Source organism: Eurosta solidaginis, chromosome 4 (genome assembly GCF_040869045.1).
Source record: "Eurosta solidaginis isolate ZX-2024a chromosome 4, ASM4086904v1, whole genome shotgun sequence".
Lineage (NCBI taxonomy): Eukaryota > Metazoa > Arthropoda > Insecta > Diptera > Tephritidae > Eurosta > Eurosta solidaginis.
Window position 1 is genome coordinate 844,898 of NC_090322.1, and position 23,397 is coordinate 868,294.

Consider the following 23,397-nt stretch of genomic DNA (forward strand, 5'->3'; position numbering starts at 1 on the left):
AATATTGATTTATAAACTAATCTACTAGTCTAGTTAAATGGTTAGTAAGCAATTGTGACTGTGTGTGCTTTTTTACGCCTGCATGTGTTTACGCACATCAGAAGGGAGGTGTATGCCGTGTTTGTGTGAGTGAAATTGTTTCCGTAAAGGAGTGCTTTTTTACTTACCCTGCGATGATGTTCGAGGTAAAGTCGATGATTTTATGGCTGGTTTTGTTGGTTTTGTATCGGCTTTTGGTTAAAATTAAATCGTTTGACCATCAGCACCAAAGTGGAGTTTATATTTTTTTTTGGTGTGAAATGAGAGAAATTATTTTAAAATTTGCACTGCAGTGGCTATGAGTCACACGAACTAAATTTTCTGCACTAGCAAAAAATCCTAAATAAATCTATGCATGCACAAGTTTTGATTATATTTTATAAATTTTAATTAATCTGATATTAGGAGGAATATGTATATAGCAAATACATTTATATATTTGACCAGGCCTATGAAAAGGTAGCTTATGACTCAAAAAAGAAATTGCGAGAAACAGCTGTTATAGATAAACAGTGCATTTCTTCAGTTTCTTAGTAGTTTTACTTTTGCATTATGAACAGTCATGCCCAAAAGGGAACCAAAAAAGGCAAAAGAGCATAAATGAGATAAGTTCGTGTGTGTATATAAAGGGCGATGTTTTTTTCAATGCAAAGCACAAACCAGTTTCTGACCGAAAAAAAATCGTGTGATTGCTCAGATTTAAAAGCAATGCTGAACGAATAGGACGTGTGTCGCTTGTGAATAATGTCTGTCGAAGAACAATTTAGCGAGGCTTTTCAAACATATTTCTGTGAAAACAAAGAAAATGATGATGATTCTTTCGATGATGTTGGTATCAATTACGAGGACGAACTACAAGCTGAAGGTTAAATGCAATTGGATGAAAATATCATCTCCAGAACACTTCTAAGCAAGTTAGGACTTTCTAGTTTTCACCACGTGAAAGAGCGTCTCAAAAACTATTGAAACCAGAAAAAAAGTGGAAAATTTTTTTTTTAGTCATAAGCAACCTTTTTATAGGCCGGGTCACATATGTGTACTTATGAAATGAGGCATACTTTCAGAGTTGAGATATTTTCTTATTGGTAGGTATGTTTGTATGTATGCTTATACCAACATGCAGTTAACTAAAGAACAAATGAATGCCATCAGCTAATTAATTTAGTACAACAAATAGCAAGAAAATCAGTGGAATTACCAGCGTGTTGAGGACTATGCGACTTGGGTATTCCTTGTATGTCGTCGCTAAAAGAAACTGACTTTTCGAACGACACTGATTTTTCTGAAAAACAAATGAATCGACATTAACAAAATGTCTTGAATTCATAAACATGTGAAAATCACTAAGTAATACGATATACGATAAGAAAATGAAGGCTCGATTATGTAATTAATAATAAGTAACTTCGCTACTGAAGTACTGAATCATTTAAGACTCATCATGCATTCAAAGTTAAATTTAAAATTTTTGAACAATACTGTTTCAAATTAAGAGTACTTGTACAATATGGGGAATAGGAAAGATCCACAATATTTAATAGTTTTTTAATAGTTTACTATTTCCCATCTGAGTCAATAAAGCGAATTGAAAAAAAGCGAATTACTTTTGTATGGCAATGGCCCAAACAAAAGTCTGAGGTGGTTATTTTTGTACTACTTGTCAACTAACATTTGTTTGTCGAAATATAAGTTAGGCTATTCCCAACTGTTATATGTAACTGTTATATTTAAAAGCGTTCCGGATCTTCGTTGAATCAAATCCAATTAAAAGCCAAATACAATAGCTTTTATAAGGGATGCATGAAATAAGATCTGGACGAAAGAGGAGAAATATTTATTTCCATATTTTTTTCTAAATTTTAAAGCTCGAATTTTTGATTTAGAGTTTTTTCGATTTTATTTTTTTTAATTTCTCTGTTGCAGTTTTCGTTATTTTTTTTAAAAACGCCCTATCTCAAGATTTGTTTCAAAACATCATATATCAGAATTTGTATCGAACACGAGCTATCTGAGTATAAATTAAATACAATTCGTCGTGGGACAAAGTCTTTATGGAGAAAACTCTGTGATAGTACGGTCTTCAACCGAATTCTGAGAAAGAGCGTTTTTGAAGCAAATCCTGAGGTAGGGCGTTTTTAAAAAATATTCTGGCATAGTCTTTACGAGCTGGCTGCCGAGATTAGGTGATATTTTACTCAACAGTCGATATGGTAGAGCGAATTTTGAAATATTTTTTATAATTTGCGTGAAATTATATCCCTATGTCTTACTTAGTAGAGATATACGCCGCCGATTTTCGTCGTTTTTCGCACGCCGCCGCCGAATGTCAAAAATATCGGCGTGGCGGCGCGGCGTCCGGCGCGTTACTATATTTTCTACTCGTTTAAGACTGTTTGGCCATTTATTGTTCATGTGGAAAATTGGTCGGATATGGTCGAAAAAAGTGGTATGAACGGATGCGCATCACTGCCAGTTATAAGAAACTAATTGCGAAATTTAACTCTATAACTATTCAAAAGTTATTTAAAATAACAGGTGCTTTCGGTGTCAGCTTAACACGGATTTTGCATCACCCAATTCAGCAAGTTATTAAAACAAAATACTAAAAGAAAAGTTATATAATAAATTTATATGCTCACTTTGCATTTTTGAAAAAAATAATAATGAGCAATTAATTCAAATAAAATGACCCAAGGTGAACATGTTTTTAAATTGTCCTCAAGAATAAACGAAATCAGTGATGCAAAATCCTTTAGTAGGTTCTAGGGGCATAAACACTCCTTTGAAATTATTCTTACCTCATACTTAAGTTGAGGATATATGTACTTATGAGAAGGGTTTGAAAAATCACTAAGGCTTGCATTCAAACATCTGTTGTTTATTTGCGAAACTATACAATAGCGTCTGAAATGTTAATTTTGATTTTTACACTTCATCCTTCAACACCCAAGTCTCCCGGTTTAACATTTCCTAAAGTTGGCGGCCCTATCCAAAACTAGTCCCTTGGAGTGAATCACATTGATTATAGCCTATCAACCAAGTTTAAATATCACCTACACGTTACGGCTCCTTTTACAATTGTGAATACGTAGGCACATATATCTACCAGGTGAGGCTTTGTCCTTCGCAAGAACACTCAAAGTGGTGAAGCAAAAGCTTTCCTAAGACAGTGGAACTAATGACCGTGTGTGATACTACCCTAACGTAGCGGACAGTCGAACTTGTCTGAAAACTGAAGCTACGCGGTCATCCATAATGAGCTCCTATATCGTAAGGCCGAACAGTAGTTAACAACTTTCAACTTAACAACGCCTTTATGCGTGACCGCCAAGGAGCGACACATGATTTAAAGAAATTATGTTCGCGACGATTATTAGGAGTTAACCCCAGGTGAATCTACGCTTTGCACGAGATATGCAGGCAAAAGTGTGACTATTTTATGTATCTCTATTTCTTTTCAGCAGACGCAGCAGTACCAATTCCAAAGACCGGGGTTAGGTTCGAAGCCTCTATGGAGCATGCGAACGAGGAACAATCCCTTCGCAAGGAGCTACTCCTGAAAATTTTTGAACGGTCTGCGAGATTTTGATGCAAAACTCCCGGATCTTTCCGAAATGGCGAAACCGCTGATTTCCTTAAATACATTTAAACAAAACCTTTCCTAAATATTATTTTTTTAAATAGAAAAATCAATCTTTTAAAGTAAAAACACCGGCGTACGCCGGCACGCCGCCTACGCCACCGCCGCCGATATATTATAGGGACTACGCCGTCGATAAAGTGATCGGCGTAAGCCTCTATTACTTAGGCGGGTGATTTCGAAGTCCCATCATGGTATATGAAAACAGGACTTTTCCCACTCTCGGTCAACCGACCGTCAATTATAATGAAATAACGGTGATATCTCAATTTGATTAGTCCACTGAGTGGACCGACCCAGGATAGCTAGTACAGAAAAGTTTAGAGACCATTTTAGTGGATCCATCCGTGGCCTAAGAGTCAGGTTAGAAAAGTCATTCTTCGAACCACTCGTTAAAACTTAACATAACCGCTATATAATGAGCATACGGAGAGCACACAAGTTACACGACAAAAGCCTCTGAAAGAGTATTACACTGAACGAAAAAAACTTATAAGATTAACCGAATTACGGGTCAATTCAACCGATATTTCTGTAAATTTTTATCCAACGCCAATAGCAGTTGAATCAACTTCGCAAAAATTATTGAATCTGAATTGAGTGCTTAAACAGTCAAATCAAAAAAGATGTCCTTCAAATGTAGAGAGTAGCTTTCTCCAGATTTTCGGTGTGGTAGGCGTAGAATGCTACCATCATACCACGGTGGTCGCCTAGCCCTGCTGGTTTTGCAGTATCTAATAAAGTAAAAATTTGGATAGGTCCATAACCTTTTTGACCTAACATGTCTGTCATTTACTGTTGAGTTATTGTGATTTTACGCTCCTGATCATCCAATAATTTGAGTATTATTTTACTAACTCAACTTTGCACAAGTACTCTGATTTGCAATATCGTTATTTGGATTTCCTTATAGGTAAATTAATATTGAATTAATGGGAATGTTTATTAGGTATTGGTATTTAATGGTTAGGCGTTGCATGCGTTAGAACTAAAAAAAAAAAAAATATATTTTGAATTAGTATTTATGTTTGCATGTTATCTATAACTGTTAAACTTACGACATGAGCTCTTCCCTAACTTGGGTGCCTTTTCTCTTATATACAAATCATTGCCTGACCCGTTAGCTACATGAGATGTTTTGTAAAAGACATAAGCCGATAAATATAAGAATTAAATTAGGAGCTAAATTGTTATGAATCAAATAAGTTATGGCAGTACATAAACATTTGTAGATATGAAAGAAATTCGTGAATACTTATATGTTTGTATGTATGTAAAGTAGTAAAACGTGACTAATTGAATTTCATGATGTCTTCATTAAAAAAAATTTAACAAAAGAAAAACTGATAAAAAAATGATCAGCTTTTATCGATTTCTTATTGTTGTGACTTTAATGTGTCAAGGCCATATTAAAAAAAAAAAAACGTTTATTTCCTATAATTACAATGCAAAGTTTTTGTTAATACTGAACGTTATTTGATGTTAAAGCAATAAAATCTATCGTCCTATTTAACGGTATGTAGGCGTTAGATTGTACGCATATCACACCCGGGGCTCATTACGAATATAAAATGCAAGTACTTTTCATTAATCACATTCATAGTTTGTATCTGCAATTCGTTCAAAGTTGGCTTTCTGACCATGATTTTTTTTTAAAACATTGTTTTTGTTTGCAAAATATTTGTATATCTGCCGATTACCATATCCGCCAATCGTTAGTAAATATTTATTTACATTTATTTATTGTACGTGGAGTTCGCAATATAGATTCCTTTGTAAATAATTTTTCCTGTCTATACAAATGCGTGAACATATTCGATTAAAACCATTTATCATTTCCAAATCTTTAATTAGTAACGAATTCGATCGACAAAAGATATGACGAGTGTTTATTAAATTGTTTGTGATTATCAAATTGTTTGCTTAAGCATTATTATATCAAATGAAATTGTTGTGGGATTAAAATAATAAAATTGATTGTGATGGTGATTGTGGTCGTGATCGTGATCGTGATGGTGGTGATGGTGTTAATATCTTCATGGTTTTTTTTTTTTTTTTGGACATTTACAAGTGCGTGCTTTGTTAACGTTGGGCAAATGGTGGGTTAAGACAATACATACGAAATGGCTTTTGCATTGACATTTCTCTTTGGAAGCGACATATGAAGAAATAATGCAGTTTACATACCTTGGCATTGTGTTGGCACGACCAAATAGTTTTGATCCAACGTTGGCACAGTAATTGGAGCAATTTGTGGATGTTGATTTACGAGAGCTTTCTGTACGAGACCAGTTAAATTGGCCAATTGGCGTTCCATGTGCTCCACACGTATGCGATGTAGATCTTCAGGCCTGATTGAAAAAAGAAATAATTATATTTTGGGTAAAAAGATGTATCTGTGTGTTTGTTTGTCTCTATAAGCCTACAAAGTGCTCAAGCGATCTTTATAGCGCAGTTCACAGTACCCATTGATGGCGTATTTTCCGCCATGGATTTTGTCTAGATTTGTAATTCAGTCCTACATACATATATGTCATAATGGCCATAGATCCCGATAGAGGCAACAAAAGAGCTTGTATATTTACTGCTGGGTGGACGATTGGATGACGATTTTAGAACGGTCTACTTCAGAAAATGTGTCCGATATACGCAATTTCAGAATGTAACACAACATCCTATTTCAGAAATTTTTCTTTCTCAAACGAAATTAACCACAAAATATTCTCACGGTTAGAAATTCGAGCCCAAATTTTAAACTATTCATCGGTTTAAGCAATTTCGCAAAGTTTTTCGATTGCATTTAAAACGTCTCAATTTACTACTCTGTTTTCAAGTTTTATTCGCTTTCAATTTCAAACTGAACTGAACAATAAAATAATAAAAAAAAAATTTAAGTTAAACGGTTTTATTGAAAACAATACTTACATGAAGTAATAATATTTATTGCTAGAAAATAATTAGGTAGGTCCTAGGCACTAGTCATTACACTCTTCATCAATATAGGGCGTTGATCAGAGAATTAAATAAAAGCGGTGGACGCGTGAAATTTCTAAAAATGTCAGGTGTAGCATAACCTAATTAAGGTTCAGTTGGTCTTACTTATGAATATCAGTCTTTATTTAATTGCCTATTATTTCTCATTCTATTTAGTTCATTTAGTGACTCACTATTACAAGGACTCTTTCCTAACAATTTGTTACAATCCTCAATACATAATCCTTCCAGAGACTTTACTCGACTCTACGCCACCTATGCTGGTCCCTCCTCGTGTTTGTAATAGTTGTTCCAAATATGGACCAAATCGGACCACAAATAACTATTTTTTTGAATAACTCGCTCCTTGCGCCACCTAGCGGCGATTTTTTTCACAACCTGCTTTCTATTCATGTATGCATGTATCATGTGTTCTAAATATGGGCCAAATCGGACCACAAATACGATTTTTTTAAAAATCTCGATCCTTGCGCCACCTATCGTCGATTTTTTGCATAGGTCGCTTTCTATTCATGTATGTATTATGTGTTCCAAATATGAAAAAAATTGGACCACAAATACGATTTTTTGAAATATTTCGATCCATGCGCCACCTATCGGATTTTTTCCTTATTATTGCATTGTCATCGGGTTTTGAACTATATTCCAAGTTTCAAGCTTGTAGCTTATCGGGTAGTTACTTAAATTTCAATTACAAAATTCGTGCCAGCCAGCCTGTCAAGTCAAGCTAAATAAAACCTTTTAATACGTCTACAATATAAAAACTATTTGAAAACAAAAGCAAGAAGTTTAAAAAATCTAACAATAGTACTTTGGAATACATATCCGATTTTAAAACTAAACCTAAAAGTTTGAAGTTGTTGCTGAAAATTATTTCATTTGTAAAAAATGCTGCATGTAAGATTCTTCTTCACAAACTGCCAGCTTATAAGTACATAATATGAACACACGTAAAAGCTCTGCTAGCTCTTCTCTTGGTGAACATTGAAACTCCACCTTCCCGATTTTGGTACTATTTTATGTTGAACTACTTCCAACATAGTACTCTTACCGAGATGACTGTAAGTCAGATGCTCCTTTATTAAATTTTATTACGCGCGTAATACAACGTAAACAATCATTGGACTTTTTGGAAGTTTATGACGTATCCATATTTCATCAAAGAAGCACGAAATCAAAATTTAAGTGATCTGATGAATGCGAATAAATATAACAGTTTTAGCGCAAACATTGTTGAGATGAAAATACGAAAAACATTTTTTTTCAAATAATACAAGAACCGAGTTCGTGGAACAACGAACGTTTAGGATTTCTTTTAACAAGCCGGCGTTTTCCCAACTTTGTTTTCAATTAGGCACGTTCTAAGATAGCCAGATTGGCCCCTGAAACTTTGTGAATCTCAGTTCCTGGGCGGTTCGCATATTTTGGAGAGGTGTCCCGAAAGAGCATTAAAAAAATGTACCATACATTTCATAACCACCCTAATGTATGTACATATGTCTGGCGCATATAATTGACGCTTATTTTAACACTAAAAGCCTCTCCCTCCGATGTGTGTGCACAATTAGTGATGCTTTTTTTTGCATCTTCGTAATTTTTCACTCTGCTTAGCTGCTAATTCATGTTGCACACCATTTCTTATTGTGAACTTAATTTTTCATTGGTGTCGCACAAATTTACCGTAAGCATTTCCTTGCAAGTTTTTTCTTTTCTAGTACGGAACACCAATAATTGTGTGCTCCGACCGTGAAAATATTGAATGCATCTGGGTTGTGAAGGCGCTTGTGGTGTCAGTTGAAATTTGTTGCTTGAGAATGTTGTTGCATTAAAATGTCATTGCTGTGCGGAAAAACTTCATTTCTTGTATTTTTGTTGATATTTTTGACAATTGTTAGCTGCAAAACAATGGAAAAAGCGCCATTTATAATGGACAACGAATTGTTGGCTGAATGTTTGATGGAACTGAAAATGCCGGAATTGTTGCGCCTGCAGCATTCGCTTGAAAGAATGCCTGAGCTGAAATATGCTGAGCCAATCGAGAGTAGAGAATCGCATCTAGCTTTGAACGAAACAGCGGTTTGTGAGGCTTCGAAGCACAAGGAAAATGGTACATGCGTGAGCCCACAAGCCTTGGCGCTGTCTGCCGAGAAACGGTAAACATTTCATCAGACTATACGCAAACTAGAATATACCTCTGACAGTTTTTGACTAACGAGTTGCGAAAATTCAAGTTGGCGTTTTATATAAATTTATATAAAATATTAAACATTATCTAATTTGAAGGGGCTATGACTATCATCCTTGGCAAGCGGAAGAGAAACCTTCTAAATTACAAACTATATTTCATATCAGCATAACGGCTCTCGCTTTTCTCTCATTTGGCGGCTACCTGCTTTGTCTCATTGTACAGGCAATCAAAAGCAAAGGTAAGCTTTGAATTCCAACTGAGACTAAAAAGTGTTTTATAATCTGACAAGTTTAGGTACAACTTACATCCATCCTGATTTACCTACGGCACTGACCAATGGTAATGGTGGCGTTAAGCGAATTAAAATTTATCGACGAAGTCGTAGAGCAGCGGTACGTGAGCGAACTGACGAAGGGAGACTGCAGTATGAGCATATGACTGGCCCATATAACGCTTATTACTCTAAGAATCATCAAAATGTGGCGCAAATAAATGACTAAAACTATTTTATATATGTATATGTTCACAAAAGTGTAAAAAAACAAAATAAATCCAACAACTTAAGGCCGAAACGCAATACCGACAAAGGACGAATTTCGCACAAATTTGTCTTCATAAGCACAATAAGAGATTTTTAAAACAACAACGAGTTAGTTCTCCCGCAAAAAAAAAAATTGTATGTCGTTTTTGAATTTAGAATTAAGAACCAAGAAATTTTGTATATGAAAGCAATCGACTACCACACCGAAGATCCTGCGTTCACGCCCGGGCAAAGCAACATCAAAATTTTAGAAACAAGTTTTTTCAATTCGAAGAAAATTTTTCTAAGCGGGGTCGCCCCTCCGCAGTGTTTGGCAAGCACTTCGAGTGTATTTCTGCCATGAAAAGCATTTCGACGATTTGCAAATTTGTAAGAAAAACTAAAAGCAGCACGACGCTAATTGGAAGAGAAGCTCGGCCTAAAATCTTTTCGGAAGTTATCGCGCCTTACATTTATTTATTTATTTTAATTTTCATTAAGTCCAAATGACTGCAATTTAATTGTCACTTTTTAGTCAAAGTTTGTGGTCAAATTTGATCTAGTGGAAATCAAGCATAAGACAGAAAAATATGCGCTGCGTAAAATTTGTCGTTCTTCGACACTGTGATTCGGCCTTAAAACTGTCTGTTAAGACATTTTGAATACCTTGCAGAATCGTACATTTGATTAGCTCTTGGTAGCCGCCCTGGACCCACTTTCATTCCATATACAGCATATTGATCCTCCGTAAGTCCAACGTCGCTATAAATGTTAGAAAAGATGTTGAAATGCATTCATGACTTCTAGATTCTTCCATTTTTCACTTGAGCATACCTTTGTTCCTCATCGATAATTGGAGCGACTACTTGTCCTCTTGTGCCGTATTGGCTGTAGTAGGGTTCCTCGTAGTTGCCACGCGTGCTTCGTTCAGGTGAACTGGAGTAACCATCTGAAAATCATAACGAGAAATGTTTTTAAAAAATGTTTGTGCAAATTTCAGTAAATTCAAGCATTTAATAAAGAGAACTGATAACAGTGAAGGAAAATACAAATGTAGAGTTAGGAAATGCTACAGAAAATTGGCACATTTAAAACTGAATATTGTTTTTGTTGTAGTTTTTATAGAAAAGAAAGAAAAATAAACTAAACTTCAAATAACTATTCCGATTTACTGGTGCGATATATTTTTGGATTCTTTAAAATCGAAATTAAATAAAAAGCCTTAACTATGAATCCAAAGTACCTGGGATGCTATACAACTGATCCGGGGGATAAGGAAATAAGGGCTCCATGCTACCCCTTGAGTTGTGCGTTCTCAAGGGTTTAATTGGCGCTCCTACATTTGCGCATAATCACGGTTTCATATAGACAACATTACGCATTACAGTTATGAAATATAATGGGTGTTTGCGGTAGGCGTTAGTGGGCGTGAACATTTGATGATGAAGAGAATAATATACGAATATATATTTACATATTCAAATGAATGGACGAGGGTAACTTAAAGATTATGAGATGAATTTTACAGTTAATTAAGCATTTACGAATGATTTCCAAATATTATAAGACAAAAAAAAAAAAATTTAAATACATAAACAAAAAAATTTGTATTCCACAGCTATTTTTTTATTAATAAATTTTGCATGCGACTTTTTGCTTAATTTTTATTAAAGAAAGATTGTAGTTTACTTAAAAACTTTTAGCATTGCGCTCACTTACCAATGGGAACTTTATTACGCTCCGACGAGTACATTCCGCGCGGGAGCGTCTGTGAAGCGCCCACATAATATGGTGCGGCCTGTTTGCCCAACTGCGATAAAACAAGATAATTGCATAATATTTAGATATTCGTTTGCACCTACATACTGCAGCCACGTGTGGAGGCATAGATATGTATATTAACCTGGGTCGATTTGTATGGACGAAAGTTAACCGATATCGCGCCATAGATTTTTCGATAGGATTTGAGCTCAGGAAAAAAAGTTCCACTAAACATACCCAAAAAAATAATTTTCAAGCCTGCAAAAAAATGGCGCAAGGGTAAATTTTTCGACCAAAACAGTTCCCAAAACCCAAAAAAATTTTTTTTTTCAAAAAAACTGTTGTAAAAACGTTGGCGATAACAATTTTGAGAAAAAAAAAATATTTTTTTTGGGTTTTGGGGAGTGGGGAGCTCGAAAATTATTTTTTTAGGTATGCGTAGTGGAACTTTTTTTCCTGAGCCCAAATCCTATCGAAAAATAGATGGCGCGATATCGTTTAATAAATCGACCCAGTCTAATGTATATAGAGAGCAGAGTAAAAGAGCTAAGCTAATGTGCAATCGTAATTTTTATTAAGAATATGCAAAAAAAATTAGTGTGAACCCAAAAGTACGAGAATTTTCGCTTATATCAGACGAGAGAATAAATATCTATGTTAGAACAAGGTCATAAGACCTGTGCTACCTGGCCGGAAATACCAAGCTCAAATAGCGCACGAGGCACCTGGTTACTCACAGAGGAAGTTGCTGACTGTTTCTTTGTAACTCCTTTGACCGCAGATGCTACGTACGTCATTGATGGGGCTAGATTGAACTGGCCGGTCAAAAAAGGCCTCACATAGATTGAATGTGTGCATAGTATTGTTATTGAAGGGGACTCTTATTACGAACGCGTGAAGGCTCGATGGCCAGTGTCCCGTAATATTGTAGCTGTTATTATGAATATTTCTTTTCGTGAGCTACATGGTAGACTTCGTCCTCTATTGTCGTCGTGATTAGACCAGGCTTGTATGTTGATCTTGAATGTGTGCAAAGAGTAGGAATTGAATCTCAGTTTCCTTGAACCTGTTATGTAAGTATCTTTGGATTGATGTAAAAGGGCAGTTTATTCGAGTTCACACGCTTTTTCATTGCTGAAAAGTTAATGTGTTATCGACAGCCTAGCCTACGACCTCTAAGTAAATGGTGTATCCAACGTCATGAGCGCTGCTTGGCAGTCCGGGTATGTGCGTAACTCATGACCAATCGAATGAATATCCTAAAGAAGTCCGAGATTCTCTCTATTCCTAGCCTTACCGCTTAAAACATACTATGTAGCTGAGTTTGAGAGATGGATTGAGAGTGCGGCTAGCTGTCCGAACAGCCATTTTAAAACTGTCCAGGTAGAATGATAAAAAGGCCTTGGCCTATAGATCTCATCTAATAGCAACCTATTGCAAATCAAATCTCATTTTCAGAGTTTAATAGCTGTTATGCTTGTCTAGTCGGGAGCATCTGGGACCACCCTCATATGTAAGTGAGTGTAAATAAACATAAAATATTTTAAATTTTACGTAATCAATTTCCTTTTGACTAAGAGTGATTATATTTGAATTGAACGTTTGACGTTGGCGCTTGCTTTGGTTTAACGATGATGTTGGCACCTTGGCGGTTTTTAGTGGACGTGAGAATAATTTGCGGTAGCAGCCAAAAAAGAAATCATTAGGCGTTAAATAAAGCATTTTTTGTTGTTCAATTTCGTCTGTCACACGCTAAGACCCCTGTCGAACTTATCGATCACGTAAATAATTTTGGCGCGCTTTGGTGGCTACAGATCGCGGTTTGCATTATCAATGTAATTTCACTTTCGAATTGTTTTTCCAGCCATCTCAGCGGCTGCATTGCTAAAAACTTGTATGTATGTATGTATGTGGCGTAATAAACACAATAGAAATTGCATCAAAATGCAGAAAATGTCATATAAATGATTTTTCAATTCTCGCATCATCTGCTAAACGAACTCCAAACGAATTTCCGTCTTTTGTTGGATCTTTATTGATCGCCGGTGCTGCAGTTGTTAATTTCAGTTTTTTCTTAGATTTTTTGTTGTTGATGTTGTTTTGCTTGGGAGTGCATAAAAAGTGTAAACAATCATTCGACAGACAGGTGCCATCGATACTGTTATTCCTCACCAATTATTTTTTTATTCGATTGCCAATTGTTCGAGTGTACGACACATAGCCGACGCTTACAAATGACGTTTGGTCTCTTTCGTTGTAATGTCTTTAAGATATCTGATGGCTGTATGATTGAATAAATGTAAATCATTAACGGTAATTGGCGCTGGCACGGATTAGTGCTATGGCTAAAGCTGAATGTTGTTCCAGTGTTTCATTACACTGCGCCTGGCGGGAGAGCGGGGCGGCAGCGCGTTTGCTAGCCAAGTGTGAGTTGTGCTACCAAACTTGTTTTCAAGCTGCCCGCGCGCTTACATAGTCCAAGTCCCCAAAGTCGCAATCGCTACCACATTCGATGCCGCCACAGTTGAGTGTCAATAAAGTTCGAACCATCGTAGCGTGCAGACGTACGACTACGCGTACACAACTCAACTCCAAGCGACATAAAAACAAAGAAAATTAAAAACGCGTCTATAAACGCGACGATTTTGTTTTTTATGTGAAAACGAAAGTGAATTGAAAAGTAAAGCAAGCAGTGAAGAGAAAAGTGAAGGTGCAAAAGCAATTAAAAGTAAAAAAAATTGTGATTTTTTATTAATTTATTTGGAGTGTTGTGCTCTCAAATTGAACTAGCGATGCTACGAAGTTCGTTACGAAACTATGTCCTTGCAGCAGGACTTTTATGCTGTTTGTCTCCTAGTTGTGGCTGGAAGCCCATAGTCGGTAGTGGCTCATTTACGACTACCTACAACCTACAGCAGTCACATCCGGGCAAAGCAACCAGCGCAAAAACTCTGACACTCGGCAGTGGTTCAGCTGAAAATATCGAGTATTCTGGATCGCCCTTATTGCCACGGGAAACCGCGAGTAAGGTGTTGAGTGGAGTTGGTGATGCTGTAGCGATATCGGCGCCACTTGGTGCACATTCTGGTCTCAAATTTGAAAGTGATGAGTTTGAATATGAACGTGAACTGTTTGGTGGCAGCGACTACAGAGAGGTAATTTCTTGTGGATGCCGGCTGCTTCTTCCTTCTTGAATCAATAATAATTATTTCTTTGGTTGTATGTTCAGGATCACTGCGCGGTTAAAAAGTTCGCCTTTAATCATGACGGTACTGTGGTCTACGAGAATGAGTTGCCCGATTTGAATCAATTCACAATTTGTTTTTGGTCGCGTTATACAAATCATAGCGGAGATCATGTGCTCTTAACATATTCGGGTAAGTGGTGTACCAAAATTTTTATTGGGCTCAATTTTGATGTCGGTGACAATTGGATTACACAGCAAGTCGAAAGAGCTTGAGGCAATATTTAATTGGTCTGATAATTGCTCAGCGGAAACTGGCACTATTTGCTTTGGTATTTTAGCTACTCGACTTTGGCATTTGGGTTTTCCGTTATTCTCGATATCGATAGAAATATAATTAAACTAGTTAGTTGGCGTGCGTTTTGGGTGTGGTATGACCCAATTTCATTGTGGATACAGGTTTGCAATTGCGTCGCTCTCAGACGCACTCCCTTCAGTCTACGCCAGAGGCACACTTTGCCTAAACTGAGTGCGTGTACATTTTTTACGCATAAACTTGCTTTACTTGCTGCGTGTGGATGAAGTCATTAGCGCGTGCGAAAGACTTAAAAATGAAACGCCACAGCGCGGCCGTAGAGGTGTGAATCTAATGAATAGAAGAAAGTTATGCAACTTCAACACTGACGTGAGCAAGATAAAAGTGAAAGGAAGCATATTTCCTGCTGTCTTCAGTTTCAAGCCTCACGTCAGCATACAAGAAAGCACAATCTTGCCGGTAACGATAGAGCACCCGATTCGCAATACGACAGACTGGCATACATACTTATTGCAAGATTAAGATATTGCCTACGACGATGAATCAAGCTTCAGCTTTGGCTCTCCAAATCCCCTTGCATCAGTAATTACTGAAGCTGGCTAAACTAGCGTGTTTGGTTTTCGCTGCCACAAAACTAGGTTTGCATACCACAAAGCACCGGTCTGCTGTGCCAAAGTTGCATAATTGAAGTTACAGGTTTTTAGCGTTTGACACAATTTATGGCTACAATAAAACGAAGAAAAAAATCATAATAACATCAGCTGCTCGTAAATATATGCAATCTTATTTGCGCTGGAGTGGACAAACAACGTGAATGGATCGTGCCAAAAAATTGCTCGATAAGCGTAATACAGCTGATGATGTAGCAGTTGCAAGTGGGGCTACAAAGCCAACTTCAAATCAGGTAGCAAAATATTAAATACGTGCTAATTGCGAATGGATGTCAGCTAAGCCTGTGATGCCGGATTTTTCGCTTGCTGAATTACATATTAAACAGCAGTCGCGGCGAAAGTGCAAGTGAATCCAAACGTAGCTGACACGAGCTAACGTCCATAATCGAAAGCAAATTCACTTTTTCCGGTTTGCGAAGCTGATGACTTCGCGTGGCTTGGCAATGAATTTGATAGCGTCAAGTTGCAAGTATTGACTATGATGCGATGCGATGCGATGGTCATATGACGTGATGTATGTGCATTAGAGACGTTAGTGGGAATTTACCAAACAAGTTTAAAGCATTGTTTGTGTTTTGATTAATATATACAATAACAACTATAATGAAATGTGGTGTTGCTAATGCAAGAAACATGGAACAGCTATTAATATGCGTACATTTATCATGAATTATTGAATATGTCGGCTTTGTTTGTTTTCATTGAAGCTGCGTCTGAGGCCTTGCACTTTTAATCTTTTATAATCTTTTTGTCAGGCAGGAAATTTGCAACATTTCAACTATAATCTCAGAGTTCAGTTTTATCTGCTCGATATACCTATTCAGTTGACGTGGAGATCATCTGCTGGTAGGAACAGGAATCGCATCATCAGCTTCGTAAGGTTCGAAAAGAATCTTCCCTAGCCACACTTGAAACCAAACGATCGCTCAATTTCCTTAACCCGATGATAACGAAGGTTATTCTTAGTCGCAACCTTAAAATATATTATGTGTTTGCATTTACTTTTCTGGCGTGTTATGATATTGGCATCTTTGGCCTTAACAAATTATTGCTCATTCGCCTTTTGAAACCACGTCACTGTCGACGGATATAAACTCGAAGCTGTTATGGACTTCGTCTATATGGCAATCGGAATTAACAGTGACAACAATGTTAGCCTAGAAAACCAATGGACTAGGCAATTGAAAACACCTTTTTCGAAAACCTGTCCTGATATATGGCTCGGAATTATGGACGGTGTCGAGAGAAGATGGAAAGGCTCCTGGAGTTTTCGAGAGGCAAAAAAAATCTTCGCTGTCTAAAGCTTATTATGCGATTTAACAAAGACTCCTCAGAAGGGGAAGACGTCCACTAGGATGGCAGTAACAGCTAAAGAAAGAGTCGCTCCCACTGAGTGCTTCCACTTGGCGCCAGCTAACGCGAAGAAACTTAACTGGCGTAACTTGCTAGACAACGACCAAAATCGTCTAGTGTTTTAAACGCCAATTAATCATTATGATAAGGACTTAGATATACGTAGTTCCACAGAACTAAAAAATGCAGATTGTTTGCTTTTTCTATAAGGGGTTTTAATTTGGGTTCAACAATGGCGTTTCTCTTCAAGACAAGAGTTGATAAAGCTATCGATTGAGCTTCGGCCTTTGTCATTGTAACAGCAAAAGCAACCGCCGATAAGTTTTGGATACGGTTTGTAAATGACTGTCCTTGCCCGGATATGAAATCGGATAATTCCGGTGCCTATAACAGACTTCATTGGTAACCTAGCTTTCAAGCTACGAGCATCTGTGCTTATGAAGATGATGTGCGGGCGTTAAAATGAGATATCCCTTTTATTTTGATTCCGAAAAACCTTCCGAAGTTTTAAAAGTGAAAGTTTTTAGCCGAACATGAATCCTGATGGTTTAGATGCTTAAAATGAATAGAGTATGACATTGCCAATGTCTCCCAATGGGTTTAAAATTTATGAGGTTCATACCTACAGTGATTAAAAAAAAAATGTAAGGCGCGATAACATCCGAAGAGATTTTAGGCCGAGCTTCTCTTCCAATTTGCGTCGTGCTCCTTTTAATTTATCCTACAAATTGGCGGGACGGGACCTACTTGTTGTATGCCGACTCCGAACGGCATCTGCAAAGCAGATCAGTTTTCACTGAGAGCTTTTTATGGCAGAAATACACTCGGAGTGCTTGCCAAACACTGCCGAGGGGCGACCCCGCTTAGAAAAAATTTCTTCTTATTGAAAAATCTTGTTTCTAAAATTTTTGATGTTGCTTTGCCCGAGACGTGAACCCAGGATTCTCGGTGTGGTAGGCGGAGCACGCTACCATAACACCACGGCGGCCACCTACAGTGATTACATTGGGATATTAGTGTCAATATTGTAAGCTTCGAGTCTTTTCGTGTCGCAATTCGAAACAAATGTCGGTCCGCTTCCTCTCGCCATAATCGAACAATATATATTACTTCTGAAGTGGTGTGCAGCTTGGCTGTATTGGATATAGAACTATATGTGCATTAGGGTGGTTCTTATAAATAAAATTTACGATCTACCGCTCTCACCATTTCAAATGGCAATACCAATGCCAAAAATATCACTAATATAAATTTTGATTTCGGTTGAAAACGGCTGAAGGGGTTGAAGTTAAGATACTACTATGCATGATACAAAAAAGAAGGTAGTTCCACTCAAAATTTTTTGACGTATTTGGGGATTTTTGATGTTTCATAATGTTTGTTGTTTTGCCGGAAGCGTTGCCATACCGTTGCTGTTTAAGACGAAATTGTGGTTTTTCGGGATGGAAATTTCCTTTAGGATGAAAACGCAATGGTCATCTGAGACAATAATAATATGCTTTTGCACGATTTATGTGCATACATATCGATTGAGAATACAGTAAAGCATGCAGTTTTATTAAAAGTGGTGGAAAATTACTCACACATTGGTTAATGAGTCATATCTTTATGAATAAAATCAGCACTAGTACTTGAGTGCGTTGAAAAGCTAAATCGACTAGGAGCACACAACAAACTGTTGTTGGCCTGGGTTCCTGGCCACCGGGGAGTGGAGGGCAATGAGCAAGCGGACAGCCTGGCAAAGGAGGCAGCAATGGCACGACCTATTGGTCCTGAGCCGTTCCTGCCAGTAGGCCCGCAGGAAATCAGAGGGCATCTACTATTAGAAGAAAGGGATAAGAGGGAAGAACACTGGCGCAATATGCCAGGCTTGAGGCAATCTAAGTTACTGCTGGGGGGCTACAACACAACTCGATATAGAGCATTAATGGGTCTGTCGAAAGATAACCTGAGGATCCTAACAGCTATTCTTACAGGGCACTGCAGACTGAACAGCCACATGCAGAAGCTGGGCATCCTATCGAACAACACATGCCGATTTTGTGATCGATCAGCGGAGACGGCGGAACATATACTCCTGGAATGTGACGCAATCTCAAGACGTAGGGCTAAGTTTTTGGGCTCACCATGGCCAGAGCACTCTCACATCAAATCCCTCAAGCCAGGTGAACTGCTAGGGTTCATCAGAGAAGTCGGCTTGGATGAGGTGCTGTGAAGCAGTTGAGGGCACAATAGACCAATGGTCGCAGTGCGATCCTCAATTAATTATCTATCTATCTATCTTATCATATCTTTATGGCAGTTTGATCCCTAGACAGAAAAAAAAATACAGGAAAAATCCTGTTGTTATAGCATGGCCCTATTATCATGCCCCTACAGTGGATATTTCTCAAGGCATGTTGAGAAAAAGTGTACCTCCAAAGTCTACACATCTATGTCAATGTTAAAAGGGCACAGAATGTGTATAGGCGGGGCTGCCCCAAGGTGACCCCTGGTACAACGGGCAAAAACACTCTCATAATTAGCTAACCTGCAGAGCTACAGGGTAATGTTCTCCCTAGAAAATGGTTTAACAATTCCCTCCTAAAGCGCAACGCTTGAATTATACAATAAATAAAAAAATAAAAAATGTGTACTTGTAGCCAATTTATCAAGGAATTGCGGTGTCGGTTTATAAAGACCTTCTTTGAGCAAGCAATTGACAAACGTGTAGGTTTTGTCAAAATGCTCTGAGCAAACGTACGGACACTTAACAAGGCTATATTCCCTTGCTTTGCATACTTCGATCCAGTTTCTTCCACCAAACCAATTTTCGGGAGCTCGAAAAACTTATTAAAAACCTTCTTTCCTAGGCTGATATTTCGTATTAAAATATTTCCAGGGTATGGGCTCATTTTTTTTCTTTTTTATTTAAAATAACTATGAAACTAATTTAGTCATATTCGTTTATATGAAATCCATCAAAATTAGAAAAATTCGTATAATTTTTCAATCTGGTAGCTTGTTTTCGGTGAAATTGTCATCGTCCTCACAAACGTCAAGTAGCTAACGTCACACTAAATGGAACTACCTCCATTTTTTGTATCATGCTACTATGGATACTCAAAAAATTAAAATTTTTATTTTTTTGTATCTATGTATGTAATAACCAAAATCTATAATACTACATAACGTAAGCGATATCACATTTACATTTTGGTTTGAATTGGAAACGGTTAAGTAATTTCGTATGAGTATTCAATTTCGAATTACCCTATGCGTTTCATAAAAAATACTGCTCCCCCCGTCAAATCATAAGGTGTGACCCTGGAAAATTTAAGAAGGATCACCTTAATGCACATACATACATTTGTACATATGCACTATTTGTGGACAAATCGAAAAAGAATGGCTGAAGCTTGTCGCTGAGAATTATTATGGGCTTTAATTAAAATTTTTTTTGCCTGTCAGAAATTACATAACTCTTTACGGACGACTAATTAAGAGTGTGAAAAGCCGTTAAATTTTTATCTAAGAATTGTACAAATCCGTCACGTCCACATTAGTAAATTTAATTGATTCCCATACTTTGCGAATTCCTTTTTTAGAGCAATCAACCAAAATAAATATTGCCGTGGTCCATTCGCTTTGTGCTGCATAACAGACCGCTTGTCTGCTGCATTGGCCCGATTATTTTTCTATTCCTCAAGCAAAAACAAAAAAAAATCCGTATAAGGTGCATGTGTTTGACCGACTTTCCATCATTTTTGTTGTCACATTTTAATGAACGACAAGACCTGACCAATATATTCATGTATGCGCTTTTCAGTTTATTTTTTTCTTCTTCTACATTTTTCTCTCTTTTAATGATTTGCGTTTATGTCGATTATCGCCAACAATGCAATTGACCAACTGACCGGCTCAATAATTGCACAAATGTCAGTTAAGGATGAACCGCGTGAGTTCCAATTTTGGGTTTCGAATTCAAAAAATTCCAGTTTTATTTCAATGGCCATAAAAGGTCAGCAGGTTTTCAGGTGAGCACGAAAAAGGTTTGGAGCCATCATAATGTTGTTATACAATTTTTTTGTATTATGGTCGGAGAGTTATGCAATTTGATTTGACTCTTTTTGCGGTTACGTTTTTCGAAACATTTAATTTCAGGCTCAATTATCCGTTGCGTGTGCGTCAGTGGCATCATCAATGTTCGTCTTGGAATGGAAAGACTGGCGAATGGCAGGTCTGGATGAAGAAAGAACGTGTTGGACGCGGCTTCCACAATGCGGTGAGTATATCGACCTTTCGTGTATCTCGGTACGTACTCTATCGCATTTGATTTGGCTGTGCGTGTTTAATTTTTCCGTATTTCAATTTTACATTTTTTTTTTGCACAATCGTCAAAACTCTGCGCATACCGGCAGTCGCCAGCATATCGCAGACTGTTGGCGGTTGATGATTGCCAGCTGGAGGCGAGTGCAGGAAATGTAATTCTGTCATACCGAGCTCAAATGTTTCGTTTACATTATTTTGGTTTTTTTGTTAATATTTTTCCAGTTGGTTAGTCATACAATTCCGGCAAAAGGCAAACTTTATTCGGGTGGGCCATCGCCGACGGGCGACTTATCAGAGGGTCTACACTTCGAAATCACACTGATACAGATATATCACATTGCGTTGAGTGCAGGTAAAGCGCACCGAGATCACAAGCATCACCATGCGCACCATTTCGATTATGAAGGACGCGAGTTGTCAACAACCACGAGAGCACCCCCAGCTGTGAGTTTATTATCTATGCCATGAGCATTGCATTACATATCAATAATTTGTTATTTTTTGCGGAAATTAGATAAACCGACCATTGCCAATGCACAGCCTGCTAGCAAGCGGACAGATACCAACCCGTGTGCGTCTAAATCTTGCGCAACCACAGCCACCACAACCAGCACAATCAACGCAATTGGTGCAGCAGTCGTCCGGTAACGATAACACGCTTTTCCCAACGTCTGAACAACAGCAGGCCATCACCATTAATACGAACTTCGTGAACGGACAAATCAATACCGGCTCGCGTTTGGTATCGCAACAGTTATTGGGGCATCTTATGCGACCACCAACAGGTTTGTTATTGCAACCAAAGACGGTACAAACTAGCTCAGCAACGCGTGAATATAGCACACTAAATAATCCCGCGAATGTGCAGTTCATTGATGAGACGGAGACACGCATTTTCTTTAAGCGTCAAGCAAAGCCCAACGGCACGGAGGCGTCCTTTGGTGATAAGTTGGTGCGTAAGCGCGCCGCTGATTTCGTGCGAGCTCGTGTAAGGCCATTACCACAAAAAAATGTACAAAAACGTGGCTTAGTATTGCTGGAGGATGGCAGTGTTGTGGATGATCCGTTGACTGACAGCAGTTTCAAATATGACGGTCTTGCAGACTTCGGCGGACAACAATTCAAACATGATTTGAATGTTAAGATGAACATTGATGACGAAGTTCACGAACATGATCGCGAACCAGCAGAGGAAGAAGTTAAGGCGGTTATGGCGTTGTGTAGTACTTGCGATACAGAACCATTCCAAGGTGCGATTGTGTTTGCATGGAAGGACGCCAAAGCGCAAATGGATAACGCGCTCAAAGGGCTAAGTGTAGGTGGATGTGGTAATTTTTGAACGTCACGTCGTGCATGCTAGGCCGCACTAGTCAAACGGGTGTTATTCACAGCGCTAATGAGGAATGTACATAAGTTCATAGCTTCGTCGTATTATGGCGCATTTTTTTAACGCATTTATTTACGAGCTCCGATCGATCTTACTGGCAGCAGCCGCGATCGCGCTTGTATTCATTTAGTTTAATTTTTAGCAAATATTCTTTTGTACTATATTTATGTACGTATGTATGTATGTCTATTTAAAATTATTATATTTTAATGTATTTTATGCAAATAAAAAGCTTACCTTTGATTTGTGGATGTGTTGATGTTTATAATCCGAATCGAATTCTGGCTCGCTGAAGTAGCTCTGGAAGAATAACAAAATTAATTTCGAAAGCCCTGTATAAGTATGCCTTTTTTTGTTTGTACCTGATCTTGATCCCAATGATTGGGTGTGACTTGCGGTAGCGGTTGTGGTACGCCAGGGCCGCCAGGTAAAATTTGTGGTGGTGCGGCAACTTCCGTAGATTCGAATAGGCGCAGAACGGAACGATCACGTATTTCACGTAAGTGCGAACGCACATCCTCCAGCTCGTAGAACATGTCTTTGCTTGCGTCGTGTATGTAGATTTTTACGTTTGGTCCCTCTAGATATGCCATCGTCAGCTGACGTGGAAAGGAGCGTACGAAAAGAGCTCGGACTGTATCGATCGAAGTGATCTCGTTTGGCAATAATGCACGTTTTGTTTCCGAGCGATATTGCAGAAAAACTAAGCCTTTTGCAAAAATATAAAAAAAGCATAAATAAGCGTTTTAGAAATATATATGTATGAAAGCCATATGTGTCACTAACCTAGAGGTCGCTCTAATGTCTTAGAGGGTGTACGAACTACTGGAAGTGAAGAACGTTGCTTATTGCCACGACGGAAGCCTGTGCTTGCCGTCTCAACTTCAGACATAATACCCGGATCGTCATCGAATAAGGGACCTTGATTTAGCGGTGTATAGCCACGTGGCACATTATTCTGCATAAAAATTTATCAAAAGAAAATTAATTTAGTTAGACTCGTAGTGCAAGAAAGAATTTTAAAATATGTTGT

The 23,397-nt window shown here is 37.8% G+C and overlaps 3 protein-coding genes across 22 annotated transcripts in view; 2 read left to right on the plus strand and 1 right to left on the minus strand.

The window, feature by feature from the left end:
* The window catches only part of LOC137248384 (uncharacterized), a 65,417-nt gene extending 54,548 nt beyond the window's left edge, over nucleotides 1–10,869 (plus strand). For 3 of the 5 annotated variants that reach the window (XM_067779301.1, XM_067779303.1, XM_067779302.1), the window contains 3 exons: nucleotides 8,569–8,826; nucleotides 8,957–9,099; nucleotides 9,156–10,869. In XM_067779301.1, coding sequence (XP_067635402.1) covers nucleotides 8,569–8,826; nucleotides 8,957–9,099; nucleotides 9,156–9,361 — 607 coding nt within the window. In that variant the 3' untranslated portion in view covers nucleotides 9,362–10,869. Of the gene's footprint in view, nucleotides 1–5,740; nucleotides 6,062–8,332; nucleotides 8,827–8,956; nucleotides 9,100–9,155 lie in introns of those variants that run through there. The other 2 variants (XM_067779304.1, XM_067779300.1) reach the window with 2 other exon arrangements.
* The window catches only part of LOC137248382 (coiled-coil domain-containing protein CG32809), a 42,261-nt gene that overhangs the window by 13,346 nt on the left and 5,518 nt on the right, over nucleotides 1–23,397 (minus strand). For 9 of the 16 annotated variants that reach the window (XM_067779288.1, XM_067779297.1, XM_067779281.1 and 6 more), the window contains exons 6-15: nucleotides 23,151–23,322; nucleotides 22,727–23,073; nucleotides 22,602–22,664; nucleotides 11,101–11,191; nucleotides 10,216–10,330; nucleotides 10,048–10,143; nucleotides 5,867–6,030; nucleotides 4,738–4,803; nucleotides 1,238–1,321; nucleotides 168–230 (exon numbers count right to left, since the gene is read on the minus strand). In XM_067779288.1, coding sequence (XP_067635389.1) covers nucleotides 168–230; nucleotides 1,238–1,321; nucleotides 4,738–4,803; nucleotides 5,867–6,030; nucleotides 10,048–10,143; nucleotides 10,216–10,330; nucleotides 11,101–11,191; nucleotides 22,602–22,664; nucleotides 22,727–23,073; nucleotides 23,151–23,322 — 1,261 coding nt within the window. The remainder of the gene's footprint in view (nucleotides 1–167; nucleotides 231–1,237; nucleotides 1,322–4,737; nucleotides 4,804–5,866; nucleotides 6,031–10,047; nucleotides 10,144–10,215; nucleotides 10,331–11,100; nucleotides 11,192–22,601; nucleotides 22,665–22,726; nucleotides 23,074–23,150; nucleotides 23,323–23,397) is intronic. The other 7 variants (XM_067779290.1, XM_067779289.1, XM_067779293.1 and 4 more) reach the window with 5 other exon arrangements.
* Nucleotides 13,664–22,615, plus strand: b6. Its single transcript, XM_067779299.1, has 6 exons — nucleotides 13,664–14,297; nucleotides 14,372–14,519; nucleotides 20,589–20,682; nucleotides 20,810–20,930; nucleotides 21,200–21,421; nucleotides 21,492–22,615. The coding sequence occupies exons 1-6, from the start codon at nucleotides 13,935–13,937 to the stop codon at nucleotides 22,314–22,316; spliced, it is 1,773 nt and encodes a 590-aa protein (XP_067635400.1). The 5' UTR covers nucleotides 13,664–13,934; the 3' UTR covers nucleotides 22,317–22,615.